Genomic DNA, 17,092 nt, shown 5'->3' with positions numbered 1-17,092 from the left:
GAGCTCAGTGAGCTCAAACTGCACCAGTGATCCCCCAACCTCACCGAGGGAGGTAAAGCAGAATCTTTACCCAGTTTGAGCGTGAGGTTCGTTTTCAAACTCAACGCAAGACTCGGGTACCCAAAGAGCAGCAGCTGAGTAGCCCACCCTGTGTGATCATAATTATCATTAGTCCCAGGCAGCAAATCCCAGTTGAGGCAACAGCTCAGCACCTTCATAAATGTCTGTCACACTTAAGCTACAGCAAATTAAACCAATCCACACCAGTCTCTTATTGTCTTATCAAAAGAGGCTCCCATCTTCTGTAGGAGGACATCAGCTTTTTTCACCTACGCTTGAAAATATCCCAAAGTCACACAGCCAGACAACAAGTCTACGTAGTAAGCCATGACAAGGGTACAATTTAACAGCTTGATTTTGGACTCAACCTAATCACAGGCACATGGCTTCTAAGCAGGCTGGCACATTGGCTCACATCTGTCTGCACAGGACTGTGAGGACATATGCCACAATCCATCATAAATTATAGACTGGGGCATTAGCCAAGCCACCACACTGAGCAAAGCGGGATGACTTACTGAAACTGCCTCTGCAGAGCATTAATCTGGGGGTTTGATCTTGCAATCCCCCACACTCTGAAGAAGCTCATCCTTTATACGTAAAAAGGGGAGCGGAGAAAATGACGATCAAAGAGAAGACATGAGCCAAAGTCCATAACCTGTTACTTTTCCCCTGCATGTATTACACTATCTCGCTCAAAAAGCTACTATTATTCTGCTTTATCTTAGTAGTCTTGAACACCAGACGAGTCAGCCACCAAAATATTCCAGGCTGGAACCTACAGTTTTTCTCAGCCGTTCCTGAGGAACAGCACATCCCGACTCGCAGCATCAGTGCTGCTAAAGCCACCCTCCCTCACACCCTGAGCGAGCAGAGCCTGCCAGCTCACAGCACCCTGCATCATCTCCACTTTCTAACTCTGCTCAGTACTTCCCCAGGGACCTCTGCACAAAACTTCAGTGTGCAGAGATGTTCAGCAGCTGCAGAAAAAAAGGATTGTATCTCGTATTGCACGAGGCAGAAGTAAGTTTGGAAATTATTAATCTGGTCAAGACTCGTGTCACCAGTAATTAAACTTCGGAAATATTCTTTCTGGCAAAGACATGCCTGACTTCCCCTTGCACTTCCACCTGCTACTGCTCTCTGAAACCCACCGAGAGCTTGCAGAGCCTCAGTAAGGACACCAATTTATTGTTGAGAGCAGCATCCTTTCCTCCAGTTAACTCTTGCCCCTCAAGGAGCTGTCTGCCACTGCAGATAAGAGGGTTTTCTCAGCTGCCTTCAGAAGGGCCACAAAGTGATAACTCTATCCAGGACCTGTATGAGCTTATTGCTCTGTGGAAGTTAACTTGTCAAAAAAAAAAAAAAAATCACCAAGCATCAGCTTAAAGAGAAATCACTGCCTTAATTACAAAGACAAGTGCTATTACTTTCTTGGAAAGAGGATTAGCCACACTGGATTTTGTGTTTTTAATCTATGTAAACAGATCTGAACTTTTACTTTGTAATAATCATCTCACATTTGCTGAAAGATTTTTTTTAGTTCTTCCTCAAAACACTTTAAAAAAACCTGTAGCACGAGCATCACCTCTTTGACAGCTAATCCATCCTTAAAGGTTATATGCCTGCAGCTCACCAGGGAATTACAAAGTCAACTGATTATATATTCATTCTTTCTGTTTACTGTAGTTTTTCCCCACCCCTTGCACTAAACATACTCATTTATCCACTTATATCAGGGTTATCACTAATTAGGGAGGAATATTTGCCTCTAAAACCAAACCAACACACACACACACAGATTATTGCTCTCAAGCAATAAGTAAACTTGCATCTGAAGAAGACAGAAAAGTGTGTGGGGCCAGCAAATCCCATGGTCAGATTTGTACCACTCTGCAGCTCTGCATCTGTTCAGGACACGTCCCCAAAGGGCAGCCAAGAGCCTGGGTGAAGCAGAGCACACCCAGGGCTCTGGTTACTCCCTTAGATATGGGTTGCAGCCAAACAAAAACCACCTCAGCCTTAAAGTCACCCCACATCATGCACACGGACTCCTGGACACCTCCAGAACAGACTGAGAAGCTCCCAACATGGTTTGCTGTTGTTACCCCTCCAATTCCTTTGCTCCTTCCTTAATATATATGGGCAGAGAGCAGAAATGAGCAAACAGATTTACAGGCACTTCCACAAAAAGTACATCGTTTTCCAAGTATTCCAAATACTCCATTGCCATGATCTTCACACAATTCACACAAACCACAGCTGTTGCTCTTTGGGGGGTGCTCCCTCAGCTATTACACACAGCAATTAATAAGCAGAGATCTCCACATGCATCTCAGTGACACAGCTTTCTAACCTTTAACACACCAGTCTTGGAGAGACCTTGTGATAAGACACTCAGTGGGAGTAACAGTGGTATGACTACATGAAGAGTAAGGACAAAACCAAATACAGCAGGAGTTTAGGCAAAGCTGGAATTCACTCTCTGCCTCAAGTAACAGCAGAGATCCTGAATGGTGGCACACAAGTTATTGCTGTTTTCTGTGTGAGCTCAGCAGAAAAACTGCTGCACTGTGAACTTCACCAGACCAAGAGCTTCAGTAGCAAAAGCACCATTTTCTTTGACAGATAGAAAGCATCACACTGAGCTCTCTTGATTTACTTTCCTCCTTGTCACTCAGCTAAAAACGTGTTATAAAGACAGTTGCTAAAGTCACTGTAAGAAAAAAAAAAAAGAACACACTAAGTGCAAGCTGATGGACTTGGGTTCTTGCTGGGGGGATGGTCTTGAAACACACTGGTTTGACACAGCTTTTACAGACAACTCATTGTCATAACTTGCCCAACAATCAATCTTTATGTTCCAGTTGAGCACAATTTCTTCTTCTGTGTAAGTCACTGGAAATAATGAGTGGTTTAGAGAGATGTTATTTCTCACTTGCAGACATCCTGGCTGAATTTCACTGCACCTCAGTAGTGGTGTCACTTGCCAAGGTCAGTTTGATAATATTCACCTGGATTCCTATTTCCTGCAGGACAGATATCCACACCAAACAGGGCCACAAGCAGATATTATATTATATTACCTGTGCTTAGTTACCCATCTCAAGAAATGCTGGTCACGGCTCAGTATAACCACACATTTTCCTTCCACCACGAAGCATTTCGAGTGGCTCACCCTGATACTTTGTCTCTGTAATCTTGTGTCAACCCACTGTGAATATTTAGAAAGCTACACATTCACAGTGCAAAGATGCTTTTGTTAAATCCAAAGCAAATTATTATACATAAGCCCCTCAGTGTTAAAGTAGATTAATTTGAACACACTTTGAACCATATCATTTTCTTAAAAAAATAGCAGATTAAAAAGATACAGAAGCTGCCAAACCATCTAAACATATTTCAAGACTTGCTTAAAAAAAGAGGACTGCAGACCTTTTATTCATTACATCTTAAACAAAAATTAAAAACTTAGTTACTGTGTCCTTCCCTTTTAACTTCATCCAATCAAAATCAGGTCTTACCATTAGCAAAGATCTTTAAACCACCACCCGAATTTGCTGTTTTCTCGGCAACACTGCCATACAAATGAATTCCAGAGGCTGTGAGAATCAGCAGGACTCTCAGCTGCCTGGAGTTCAACTATATAAAATTTATTCCATTTTCTGAATTGCCCAATTAATGCAACAAAATGTTTTTCTACAAGTGGTACACAAAACTCAGCGAAAACAAAATTACCAAGACCCTGATTTTCTCAAAAAGCTTTCAAGAAAAAGTTTTCTGAAGTCATCTCTGCAGAGAATCTTTGGCAATTACTGTGTACCCAACAAAAAGCTAATATATGTATTTAACTTCTAAAACCACTCTAGCCATGAGTCTACATGGTGGTGTTTTAGTCACTGAGCAACATTAGCTCCTGTTGCTGTACAAAAGGAGTGCCCAGCATAAAGTGGTGGGTAATAAATATCATTGAAACAAAGGGATATAAATTCCAAAGCTTCAGAAAACAAGTCCATTATTCAGATGTTGTCAGGAAGGGACTCTGCTTCCAAGTACGTAAGAAAACAGATGAGATGCCTGCATTTGGTGCATCTGAAGGATAAGAAGTGGGAAGAATGATGGATTCCAGTGTATTCATACTATCCAGCCCTCTACAAGCTCATTCTTTGTTTGCAAAGAGGGTAACTGCTTATTTCTTTAATAAATGCAGTTAAAACAAAGAAAGCTTATGTTTACAGAACATAAAGAACAAAACTTTTGCCTTCCTACCATCCCCTGTGACATTAAAGAGGGACACTTTTCACTAAGTCTCCCTTTTCCTTCCACTGCTGTGTTACAACAGTTGATCTCCGAGACCCACTTGTGTCTCCTGGCACACCAAAAATCCAGGGATTCTGACAGCACAGGCCTTCTGGAAATACCCACACCAGCTTGCTTCCCTCAGCCCAGAGCAGTGGGCACCAGGCTTAGTCTCTGCATTCCACAGTGCACCACTCTCCTCCCATAAAGAAGAATTAACACAAACATGGACTGAATTCCATGCCAAAACACACACCAACTTAATTTCTTATGGCTACTTCTGTCCATATGAGGAGACCTGCAAAACAATGTGGGGTTTTGTTTTAGTCACAGAAGAGCATTTTAACACAGACACTGCTGCTTTCAACTCCCAAATGCTTTCAAACACCTTTGCTGCTGTAAGAGACAAAGCCCTTGTCAGCTGCCATTCAGAACTCCCCAGCTCTGCTCCTCAGAAAGCTTTACAGAGTTACACACCCCTCTGTTACTCAGTTACAAAGACCTCCAGCCTTGCCAAAACACAAACTTACTCCAAGTTTTACCAGTTTTCTTCAGAATTTAGTTCTGAACACAACTTCCCATCAAAGGGTGAAGCAGGAGGGGTGAGGAAAAACCCTTCTTCCACAAACTACGGTATGTTCTCCAAACGTGTCAACAAAGAGCAGTGAGGTTGGTTCCCTCCCAACATGAACCTTTTAAATCATTTCAGTTTGAGCAGTTCCACACAGAGACTTTTCAATAATCTTCTGTTAAACTTCCACGTGACAAAAACATGTGCCTACCTGGAATCTCCCAACACCCCCCAGCAAGTCATTCACACTTAAAAATGGGCACCATGAAGGTTTTATGTTGTTCCTAACAGCCAGGACACAAATCTGTGCAGTACTGAACTGTCTTAATCTCCAGCTGAGTACTGAGTATCTATAGGGACTATTGCCAGCCCAGATGCTCTGCCTTTCTCCTGCAGCTTCTTACTACAGCAGCTGATTGATTGCTCCTGCTTCACTTGATTTGTTCTTGGTTGCTTTCTTGATTTCTCCTCATCACTCTTCCTGAGCAGCCACTCCATGCTTTACTAATCAATCTGTCATTTTTTCACTGTTTGGAAGTAAATGGTAAAGAATTTTTTCCACATTCCCCATCAGTTGCTGTTTTGGTCTGACAAGTAACACAGAGGATTTTATTTTTTTCCTCTTCTTCAGTTTGCCAGTACAAGCAGCCACGTTTCAATAAAAGAAAATATGAGAAGTTGGGCATGGCACTGTCAAGTCATCACCAATTGCACCACACCTGGGGCCTCACTTCTCTCCAGAGCCTCACTCAGGCTGTACCTGTTGCCCTCTGTATGTCCCAGTACACAGAGCAGAAGTCCCCATCAGCAAGGCTGAAATTCTAGTTTTTCTGTCTTTCAGCTCAAAAAAATAGTTCTTGCAAACTCTCAATACCTTCCAGTGGGGTCAACACTTAAGGGAAGGTTGAAACACATGCAATAAGTCACATTAATACACGTATTTCTTCTAAGTGTATTGATCAGTTGGAATGTGGAAGCATTTCAGCAGCCCAGCCTTCCAGAAGTTCACTATTCCACATGGCTTATTTACAACAAATACATCAAAGACAACAAGTGACTACAGCTATTTCCTCCTAAATGTACTGTATAACAAAAGCTTCCAGTAGCAGAGAAGTGTTTCAGCACAACTTTTGCCTTCCAGCATTTTTTTTGCAGTGCACTGAGTACTAACAGAGAGAAGGCAAGAGCGGCTACAAGAAAATAAATTCACCACTGCCATGATTCAATACCCACATATTAGACAGTGACATTTTGCTTCTGTGAAGTCTAACACCAATCACAACGTAAATCCACACCTTGTCACCTTCAGCAGCCCAAGTAATACAAGACCTGAGAATTTCAGCACTTTATAGGGAATGTGAGAGTAGCTGCAATGAAAACATAGTTTGGGCTAGTAGGGATAAAGAGTCTCCCAGTTAAACCCCACGACATACTGCATATTCCCACATACCACAGGCCTCTGAAATGAACTCAGAGGAAGTCAGGTAACAGTTTTTGGTTTTATGCAGCCTTTGATTTCTAGATGGACAAGCTTCCTGATAAGATATCCTGATAAGATATAAAAGGGAGAAAGAGGTCTATAGGTACTGATGTAACTCAGCTAATCAGCAGCACTGAAGAGCTCAGCAACCTCTGACATATTTTCACTGCAAAAGTCATTCCAGGTGCTTTTAGGAGCAGACAAGAGCTTCAGCTGTTTATGACAAGGACATCTGCAGATCTGTCAGCTCCTCCAGATTGTGCTAAAATAAGTGCTACAGCCTTCCCATTTTATTAAAAACAGCTGATTAGCTCCAGGCCTCATGTCACCTGGATTATTTACCATAAAGACCACATTCACCTGCAGCCACAAGACAACTCCACACACCTGTTCACAGGCCAGTCTTTGCTCTTAGTGGTAACAAAAACGTCTGAAAACCAGTCCTATACCTGCAGAAGCAGGAAACACTTTAGGTCTCCTAGTTAAATGCTCCTCCAAAAAAAACCCACAGGCTTCAGCCAAATAGGATAACAAGGCACAGGAAGAAAAGAGGAGGAGGTAACCAGCTCAGAAGTCATCCCTATCCTTCCACGTCCTTGTGTGGATGAAAGGGAAGTAGACAAAGAACGAAGCACTGTTTCAGAATTACTTACAGAGGACAGAACTCTCTAAGGGAATAGGATTCTCATTTCTGGTCAGTCATCACCACAAGTATTTAGACAACTCTCCTGGTGATCACAACCACGATAAGGCTGCACGCACTTAGAGAGTGGGAGTTAATCCAGGCCAGGCTGATGTTCCTCAGCCTAAGAAAGCAGGCAGGACCAAAAGTAAGACAGGCTTCAAACCCAATCTCCTCCCGTTCCTGGACATTTAGAAAACAACATCGCTTGTGCACTTCCCCTCTGCTTTTCAGTCACCTACAACACTGTTTTGCCCAGATTCCCCAGATCATTATGCTCACTGAGTTGCAAAGACAAAGCTCCTTAGGCACAGCTGACTGGAGTATCTGGAAAGTAAGCCTCCTGCAGAGAACAGCTATTTTATATACTTAAGGGTTATTGACTCCACCTGAGGATACCTGCAGAGTTAGGGGACACCAGTGAGCCTTTAAGAAATTTTGTTGTTTTTTCTTTCCCCCTTCCCTCATTTTAGACTGTCCCTGCTCCTAACATGGGTTCTAAGTCTTGGCTTTCCTAAAAGTAACTTCAGATTGAGCAAACAGAGTGGTCTGCATTTCGAGACTTCCCCATTTTACTTACCATCACTTTCACTCTTGCTTTTTAAGTCTTCCATCCACGTTGGAATAGTTTTCAATGCAACGTAGTCCCCCGAGTACTCCTTGCGTCTTTCTTCCAAGGTCATCTTCAGCAGACGCTCTGTTTGGGTGGGGGGAAGAGACATGAAAAAAGTTGTGCAAACTTCCACATGAGCCAAGCAGTGACCAGTGCACTGCCCCTGGTGCACTGAAATGCCACGGGAGCAAACATTCTGTTACCTTCTAGGTGGTAAGAAAGGCGTGTTTAAGTCTCTGCAGAGACTTTCATTTGAATATTAATAGGACACACTTGTTACCACACTAAAACACAAAGGGATGGTTGGTTTTGTTTCCTCCTGAGAAAGTCACTATCTCTTTTTTCAGACATTTAGTGAAAGGTAAAGCCTCAAAGAGTGTACAACTACAATGGCTACTGCCAGCTTCACTCTTCTTCAGACCTTTCTATAAATGGACAGCAAGGAAAAAAAAAACACCCCAGTGACCAAACACTGCAAACACCCCCATGACCCAGCACTTGAGATGATTTTTGCAGCCACATCCTCATCTCCCTCCCCACATCAGTGATCATTATTAGCTCAGCACAAGTTGCAGAGCTTTTCCTCTCCCAAAAGGAAAGGGGGAAAAAACCCCAAAAAAACAGTAGAGCACACCATAACACCCATATGCTACTGAAGCTTCTGATCTGTTTTTAGAAGTGGCACTATTACTACTACAACCACACTAACAGTTTTTTTGACACTTTAATCACTAATAAATCCTCTTTGAAGACTCAAGAGTTTTTAGGAGTGGAGGGGAAGGCTAAACCCATGTTGTTTGCCTTTGTCATAAAGGGCTAGATGGAATTAAAAAGAATATTTTCTTCTCAAGTAGAAGAGGCGGTGAAAGAGTTGGACATGGAAACTGCTTCTGAGATGAAACAGTAAAAAAATAAGAAAGAAAATCACTTGCACTGTGGAGTTTTTCGCTGTGGTGGTTTTCTTTTTTTAAATAAAGTTTCCTAATGATGGAGGCTGCAATCAGCACAGTCTAATAACCAAAGGCAACTTTGGAGCACAGGCTCCTTTAACAAAATAAGTTCACTTTGCTGTTTTTGACAGCCCTACCAATTTATTCAGTTGACAAAAACATTTCTCTCTGTTATGCAGGCTGGGTATGCCTTAATTGGATATTTACATCTGCCAAAGTAGAACTGATGTGACCAGGGTCACCATCATGCACAACAGAGATGCACTTAAATCCGTTACCTGAGCTTCAAGCATAAAAAACTCCAAGTATTTGACGTGAACACTGGAAGTGCTACAGGAAGGCAGACCCAAGAGAGCGAGTGCCTCTGTGTGTCAGGTTTGAGGGATTGACAAGCAGAGCACTTCTGGGTGCCTTTTGCTGAAGAGGTGATAGAGCCAGTCCTGTGCCTTCAAAACACAAGTTGCTCTCTACAGAAAGGTTTTACAGAACTTTGCTCCCGTGAGTCAGCAGCGAGAACTTAAACTGAGACTTAATTATACACAAACCTCCCGGAAGACGCTCCCGACAGCCTTCGCTGCAAGTGCAGTTTTCTGCCTGCAGCAGAAACTTGGGAAGTTTGCAGGCAGCCCAGTCCTGTGTCTGAGGCTCTGAAATCAACTCCAGTCCTGCTCCTGCTCCGTTCCAGCTGTCCTCAAGCAAGACCTCCCCTGGGAGGATGTGGACCAACCCTTAATTACCAAGAAAGTAATTAAGACAAGCAAGTGTATTGTCAGTGGGTTTGAACTCAATATTTAGCAATTGGTGCTTTTTACTTTTCAAGAGGTGCTTCAGAACATAAAAGGCTGAGAGCAACTGCATTCAGAGCTTCATGGGAAGAGCAGAACCAGCAAGCACAGACAGCTTTGCAGGGGTTCAGGAGTACCTGTGAGAGGTGAAGGCAGTCCTAACCAAAGATTTGATTTCTGAAGTACAGTCTGGGTAGGAAGGAAAGAAGTTGGGCTTCTCTAATTTTCCTCTCTAGTAAAGAAGGTACTTGGCAAGTCCCACAGGGCTACAAGCTGAAGAGCAATGCCAGCAGTGAACAGAGAACTTTTTTCTGCCCTCATCATTCAAATACCCAGGCCCAGCACCATCAGCATCATGCTGGAAAGCAATTACTGGAGCAGAAGACTGGCAAACACTGTTCATTCACACTAGGCAAAGACACAGTGAGTTCTGGCCAGCCAGCACTCAGATCTGCTTCCTGGAGGGGAAAACCTCACCAGCAGTGGGGAGCTCTGGTTTGCATCCCTAAACATCACCTGATGGAGACCACCATCCTCACAGCTGACTGAGACAAGGAAAGCGTGTCAGCAGCTCTGGTTTCCAGCTTACCCTCCAGCCTCTCCACTCAGCCCTCCTCACCAAGGGTCCGGGTTTACTTGCCAGGCTATGAACTCACACAGACAGCAGCAGAGCTGGAAGAGACAAGTGGGAGTAACAGGAACACTCACCAGAGCCTGTCAGAAACCTCTCCCCATCTGTCCCCCAGCACAAAACCAGCGTTTTCTGAAGGTAACGCCATGCAGTTTTAAAGGAAAGTCAGTTATAGCTGACCCCACATAAACAATGCCTCAGAAGATTTACCTGTATCTTTGCTGAAAACTGAAACTTTTGTCCGGTAGAAATTTGTTGCCTTACTTTTTACTACAGAAACATGGACTGCAAGACAGTTTTGAAAGAAAAAAGCGTGGAACAAAAGTCACTTCATCTGAGAAGAAGTTGACAGGAGCAATTAACCTGCAGAGAGATCAGTTCGTTTGTGTTTTAACAATTTTTCCTTACGAATGTACACTTGATTTCCGCCACAGACAAGAAGCGTGAATCCTATCCATTGCACTGGTCTTCTGCCTTCTTAGCTTGAAACACACACAGAGTCACAGGGGTGACGGAAGAAAGAGAACGTAAAATATGAACCGCTGGTATTTTTTTCATCCTCTCCTCGTGTATTACTACACTATTTGTAAACACACCAGGCAAGAAGCTTTCCTCCTAGAAGATATAAATATCACACTTCCACTGGGTGATTATTTTTTTTTCTTAATTTCTACAGGATTGATATAAAGTACCAAAACAGCGAGGTCTGCGTCAAACGCTTGGCCCACACTTTTCATGCTCTGGAGTTTGACTTTGGGGATTTTTAAACTGAGAATACACGGGTGGGGGTCCTTAAAAAAAGATAAAAGGAGTAAATAGTTGGAATCGGGGAGGGGGGGGGGTGCTTTGACAGCCTCATACCCCGAACACTTCACCCCGGCTGACGGACACTAGAAGCTGAACTGAAGCACAGCACACCAGCAATTCAAATAAACCACATTTTGCCTCGGAAAACGAACGCGTTAAAAGGAGGAAAGGCACGTTTTGAGGGCATGTGCCCAACTTTCCGGCCTGGAACGCTCCCACAAGGTGACTCGGGGGCGGGAAGCCCTCAGGAGAGGGGCTGTTTACCGCCCGCCCGCCCTCGCTCCCCTCAGCCCCGGGGCTCCGCTCCTCACGGGTCCCACCGACCTGGGGGGGAACACCCCCCATTCCCGCACACCCGGGCTGCCGTGAGGCCGGCGGGGCGGGCAATTTTGGGGTGTTTCAGCCAGGAGACCCCAGGACAAGGGCGGAGAGCACTGACCACCCCCCCAAGCTTCCCCACCCCGTGCCCTCAGCCGCGGGAAGCGCTGCCGGACACCCCGCGGCGAGGCGGCGGCTCCGAGGGCGCCGGGACCGCCCCTCCTTCCCGGCTCAGCGTGGGGTTAAAGGCGGGAGAAGCGGGCCCGGCACCGGGAAGGGCGATAATACCTTTCTCCTCCCGCCAGAGCTTTTTCCGCTTGTTGCCGGGGTACATGGTGGTGTGGCTGGCGGCGGCTTTGAGCTGCAGGTTCCCCAGGCTCACGAGGGGGTGGAGGAGACGCCGCGCCAGAGCCAGAGCCGAGCGATACCGACGCCCCGCGCCGCCGCCGCCGCTCCCGCCGGGTCCGACTCCGGCTCCGCGCCCGCCGCACGGTGCCCGTCAGCCGGGTCACGCCTCGCTCTACCCCGACACCCCCGCAGCGCCCGCCCCGCTCCCCGCCGCCCGTTGGCTCCGGCACACGCCGCTCAGCAGCCGCCGCCGCCTCCTCCTCCCGCACCGGCCAGGAGGAGCCTGAGCGCGGCGGCGCCGGGTCCGGAGGATTTGGACGAGGGAGAAAAGGGGGTGTTGTGGTGGTGGTGGTGGTGGGGAGGGGGGACACAGCGCGGTAGGTGCTTGGTGCGACAGCTCCGCGCGGGGCTCGCTGTCCCCGCGGGGGGGAGGGAGCGGGCGGGCAGCCCCGTCCCGCCCCGCCGCCGCCCCCCGCCCGCCCCGTCCGCCCCTCTGCTTCCGGGTTGCGGCGGCTCCGGCCGTGCCCGGCACCGCGGGGCTGTTGCCGAGCGACGGCGGCGGCACCTGCAGGGACCCGGGACCCGGCGGGACCTGCCCCGCACGGCCCGACCCGGCCGCCCGCCGGCGCAGTCCCGGGGATCCCCCTGCGGCCCCGGAGCCTCCGGGACGCGGGGAACAGCAGCCCCGGCCGGTTCAAACGCAGGTGCTGGAGCCGCCGGGCTGAGGTTACCGGGAGCGGGTGTGTCCAGGGACACAACTGTCTGTCCTGAGAAGGGCAGCGGAGCCAGTGAAGGGGCCGGAGAACAGTCCGATGAGGAGCGGCTGAGGGAGCTGGGGGTGTTTAATCCCCCTCGGGGGTGACCCTGTTGCTCTCTGCGACTCCCTGACTGGAGGATGTAGCCAGGTGGGGGTCGATCTCGTCCCAGGCAACCAGCGACAGAACGAGAGGGCACAGTCTCAAGCTGTGCCATGGAAGGTTGAGGTTGGACATCGGGAAAAATTTCTTCACAGAAAGGGTGATTAGACATTGGAATGGACTGCCCGGGGAGGTGGTGGACCCACAGTTCCTGAAAGTGTTTAAGGAAAGACTACTTGGCACTCAGAACCACGGTCTAATAGTCCAGGTGGTGTTCGGTCATAGGTTGGACTTGATGATTTCGGAGGTCTTCCAACCTCATTGATTCTGTGAGTTGCTGGGATCTCTGGGATCTCTACCCCTCCCACCAACTCCTGCTGCAGCAAAGGCCAAGGTCCACCTGGGACCAAAGGTCGGGGACGGTACCTCAGCCCCTGTGCCACTTGCCCTTCTCCTGACCGAGTCATTTATTCCTTCACACAAACTTCCATGGACTAAATAAATAAATATAAAAGTTTCCCTGCAGCTGCAGTGATCCTCTTGGCTTCAGTTGCGTCCCTGTGGAGAGAAAGGCCCTTCCCTGTGCAGGTGAATGGATTCGGCCCTGGAGCACAGCAGGTACTTAATTTGTAGTGATGTACAAGTGATGAGGGGCTGGGGTGACAAAGGACATCTCACAGCCCTCAGTGCCTCATGGGGCTCATGATCCAACAGACCTTCACTGAGACAGAACAGTTCACGATGGGAGAGAGATATCTGGTTGAAGTCAATCACAGGGAGTGCACCTCTGTTCACATGGAAAATGGAATTTCAGCTAAATCATACAGAGAGTGTCTGATGTGCAGCACCTGCTCAAGAACTAACTTTTCTCTGGTGATACTCTCTTGTGCTTCACCTGTATCAAAGAAAGGTGAGGCACAGCGTAGCAACATTTTGACTTCTCGTACTTTCTGCTAAACAAAGACATTAGTATCTCTGCTATTACCATTAATTTTGGTACAATTCCTTACAGTAAAATCATTAGTCTTATCCCACTCATTGATGCAAGGAACCACTCAGTTTATCTTTTAACAAATAAGACTAAGAGTCCTCTTTACAAAGCCTATTTAAACACTAGTATTAGATCTTCCCCAAGGGGATGTTGTTATCTTTCATCTTTACCCGATTTCTTCACTTTGCCCAAGTAATGTGCTTTGGTAGCCCAAGCACAATTTTCTCATCTTGATAATAAAAATGAGAGAAGAACCAACAGGTTAAAAAAAAAAAAAAAACATAGTTTAAATCATGCTTGCTTCCATGGCGTGGAACAAATATTTGAATGCATATCCTAGATCATTGCATATTTACCAAGCTACTGAATATTCTAGTGTCCTGTGGGATCTGTTCCACATTCTATAAATCAATGTTTATTGGACTAGAAGGGGAGAGAGAGAGAACTTAACTCTTCCTGTGGAGGCCATCTGCACACATTCTGCAGGTTCATTTGTAAAAGCAGCTACAAGAGCCATAATTTTGGAAAGTGTCTAAAGAAAGTATGTACATATATAAAGGGGAAAAAAAATTATGAAGCCTGATGTTTACACCAGCATCAGAATGGAAGACAACATAAAAGGCAGGAATAAAACTTTATTCAACATAAAACCAGAAATGTTCAAATGTTACAACTTCCAGCAAGAAAATTATTGATGCATTTTATATTTTTTATCTCAGATGCTGGGGATACAATTGATCCCACCAAAGCAGTAAGATATCATGGTATTGACTGATATGAGGACGACCTGTCCTTCACTTCTTACACTTGTTGATTCTGGAGGCCTGAAGCCAGAAAAAATGATCAGCAGCATCACGTGTGGTGGGAAGATTTACCTAAAAAGCAGCATTTTAGTACCTGGGTGAAGAGCAATCAGGCTGCAAAAACTAGATTATCTTCTGAGAAAGCTGTACACGTGGCAGGCTAAAGCAATGCTCAGAAGAGCTTAAAAATGTTCTGCTGCAACAATGAGCATGAAAATGGGACCAGCAGGAAGTTTGTGTTTGTCTGATGAGCTGGGTTTATTTAGCCCATCCAAGGACTACTGAGCACACTGGGGACATTGTACAGAGGAAGACAGGAGAACTGGGAAATGTCCAAAATTAGCATTTAAGAGAGACATACCCTGGCAGAATACTAATAGTTGTAAAATGAACATTTAACATATGGATAAAGTAATGACTGGTTCAAGAGTTCCCATTAGAGATATAATAGGAAATGTAAATTAATATGAGAGCAAATACTACGCTATAGAAGTGAATAAATGTACCAAAGGAGAGCGGGAGGCTTGATCCAAACTGCTGGATCATCCAACCAAACCAGCATTAAGGCAGCTACGTGGAGCATTTGCACAGCTATCAAGCATCCTGACCAAAATAAAGGCAGTGGCACTGCAGATCCTGCCCACAGCAGAGCAAAGCTGAGCGGATCCAAGGCCCTGGAGGAGGCACGTGGTGGCCACAGGGTGAGCAGCGGCTCCCTGGGAATCAGCTGTGGTGTGGGATACATGGACACCAGGAGAGAGGGAGGAGAGAGCCAGTCTGAGACACAGATCTTAAGGAAAGGATCAAAATGTCAGCTGCTGGAGAAATGGAGAGGATGGGAATGGAAGTCGGTGGTTCCGGGTCTTGACTGTCTTAAAAACATTGGAAAAATTCTGTGCCAAAGAGGAAAAGGCACTCAGAGGTGGCAAACTGGTGCCACCTTCACAACCACAACACGGTGCAGGGTCAGGGCCAGCATTTGTGGATGACAAACAGCAAAATGGAGCAATTTTGTGAGAAAAGCCTTGATATTTAACAAGAATAACATTTATATGAAAATGACAGCAAGCAGCTCTTCTCATTATTTACAATGTAAAACAGTCATTTAGTTGTTATTTACACTGATTATTCAGTTATTCCTTGAATACAGTGAAAAGGGTAAAGGTGAAATTAAGATGTCTTAAAAGCATTTAAATATTTTGAATTTTCATATTATAAATATAAATTTTATTGATAATTTAAATGCAAACTTTAATTGCATTTTAATTTTAAATGCAAATCTGTATTTAGATTATTTCCTCAGTTTCTATCTCACTAAAAAAAAGAAAAAATTATGGACAGTTTTACACGTTAAGAGAAACTTCCTTCCTCGTGCATGTGATGGTATGTTTTTAAATGTATAATTTCTTTAGCCATTAAACAAAATTGACTTATTACACCAATAACAGAGTAACATAATAATTTAAAATGTGTTTTAAAATTATTTACATTTATAAAAATGTATTTAAACTGCCATTATTCTCTCAAACCTTGCCCGTGTAGCAAACTGTGTGCTATGGACAGCCCTGTTGATTTTGATAAGCCCTGTGCCGTGCACGTTTTCCACTGCAGGAAATTCAAAAGCAAACCTACAGCCCCTGTAAGGAACCATGGAGTCTCTCCTCCTGTCCATTCCTTTCACATGCTGAAACTGCTCCCAGTTCTCCTCCCAAGGCTTCCACGGTGTCGTTGGTGAGATGTCACCTTTTATTAGCAGGCTCGCTCTCGGATACTCTAATGCACATTGAAAACACAAAATGCACATCATCCATCTTTCATGTGACAGCTGCATCCCACCTTCCGAACTCCCAAGCTCCTGGCACACCTGGGGCAAGGCTCTGCTAATAAAATGATGCCGAGTGACAGGGGGAGAGGGAGTCAACTGGCTACAAGCATTTGATAAACTGTTACCTGCAATTTCTTGGGTTTGTTGCCTCGGGCAAACGCACTAAAGAGGAAACAAGTCACTGCAAGCCCCGTTTGTCCAGCTGGGTGAGTGGAGAGGAGGATGAAAGGCAATATACTCCTGTTACTTACAGCTTTATGATTTTAATCCATTTTGTCAGGGAAATACCTTTTGGTCCATTGAGTAATGTGATAAGCTATTCAAACAAAGGGAAGAATTAATGTTTCTGTACTGCTGCTATATTTGTTAATGTGATTCTATGATTCTACTATTTCATGAGTTATCAGATGCACAGTGTTTCAGTTTAACCACTAAGGTTATACTTGTATCTAGATACAGTCATTTTTTTATAGTAAATAAATAATATATTAAACACAGAAAACAAATAATTTGATACAATTATTCAAATTATCTGATGTATACATATTATTGACTCATGATAATTGAGACTTATTTTCTAATATTTTGATATAGACTTGTCTTATTTTGATTTGTTAGATAATTGCAAACTTTTAGAAGAGAAATCTGTAGATCCTTTGAAGTCAGACCTATTTTAAGTCAACTATTTTGGAAAACACTGTTCCAGCATAGTGGTATCCTAATACAGTTCAGTCTGGTGATGTAAATGAGTGGAGCATTTTCCCAAAACTTAATTACAGTTCAGAAGTATTGGATGTTATTATGTACCTGGTGTGAGACTGATGCTTGTTTTAATTACTGCAGTGGTTACTGTGGTCAAAATCCATGTTTGCAAAGGCAAAGGAGAAAGAGCTTTTCAGAGTTTCCAGAAGAACCCACAGACCTGAATTTTTATGTGCGGCAGAAAACACAGAAAAAAAGATAGGAATGTTCAACTTAGGCTCTTCTCTGGGATCAGCATCATATGGAAGAGATAAAAATAGAAGCTAAAAAAACCAGCAGTTGATCCAGACTGAAACTGTCTTCTGCTCCT

The 17,092-nt window shown here is 44.9% G+C and overlaps 1 protein-coding gene across 2 annotated transcripts in view; it reads right to left on the bottom strand.

Annotated features, from left to right (window-relative positions):
- MACROD2 (mono-ADP ribosylhydrolase 2) overlaps positions 1 to 11,981 on the bottom strand; it is an 842,329-nt gene extending 830,348 nt beyond the window's left edge. Inside the window, exons 1-2 of one of the 2 annotated variants that reach the window (XM_039389846.1) lie at positions 11,485 to 11,981; positions 7,673 to 7,789 (exon numbers count right to left, since the gene is read on the bottom strand). In XM_039389846.1, coding sequence (XP_039245780.1) covers positions 7,673 to 7,789; positions 11,485 to 11,530 — 163 coding nt within the window. In that variant the 5' untranslated portion in view covers positions 11,531 to 11,981. The remainder of the gene's footprint in view (positions 1 to 7,672; positions 7,790 to 11,484) is intronic. The other variant, XM_027726087.2, reaches the window with a different exon arrangement.
- Positions 11,982 to 17,092: the final 5,111 nt, after the last annotated feature.

The sequence above is a fragment of the Pipra filicauda genome, unplaced genomic scaffold (assembly GCF_003945595.2).
Source record: "Pipra filicauda isolate LSUMZ 115617 unplaced genomic scaffold, ASM394559v2 scaffold77_size3566232_pilon, whole genome shotgun sequence".
Classification (NCBI taxonomy): domain Eukaryota; kingdom Metazoa; phylum Chordata; class Aves; order Passeriformes; family Pipridae; genus Pipra; species Pipra filicauda.
The sequence above is the reverse complement of the archived record's forward strand: the minus strand, read 5'-3'. Positions and strand labels throughout refer to the sequence as shown.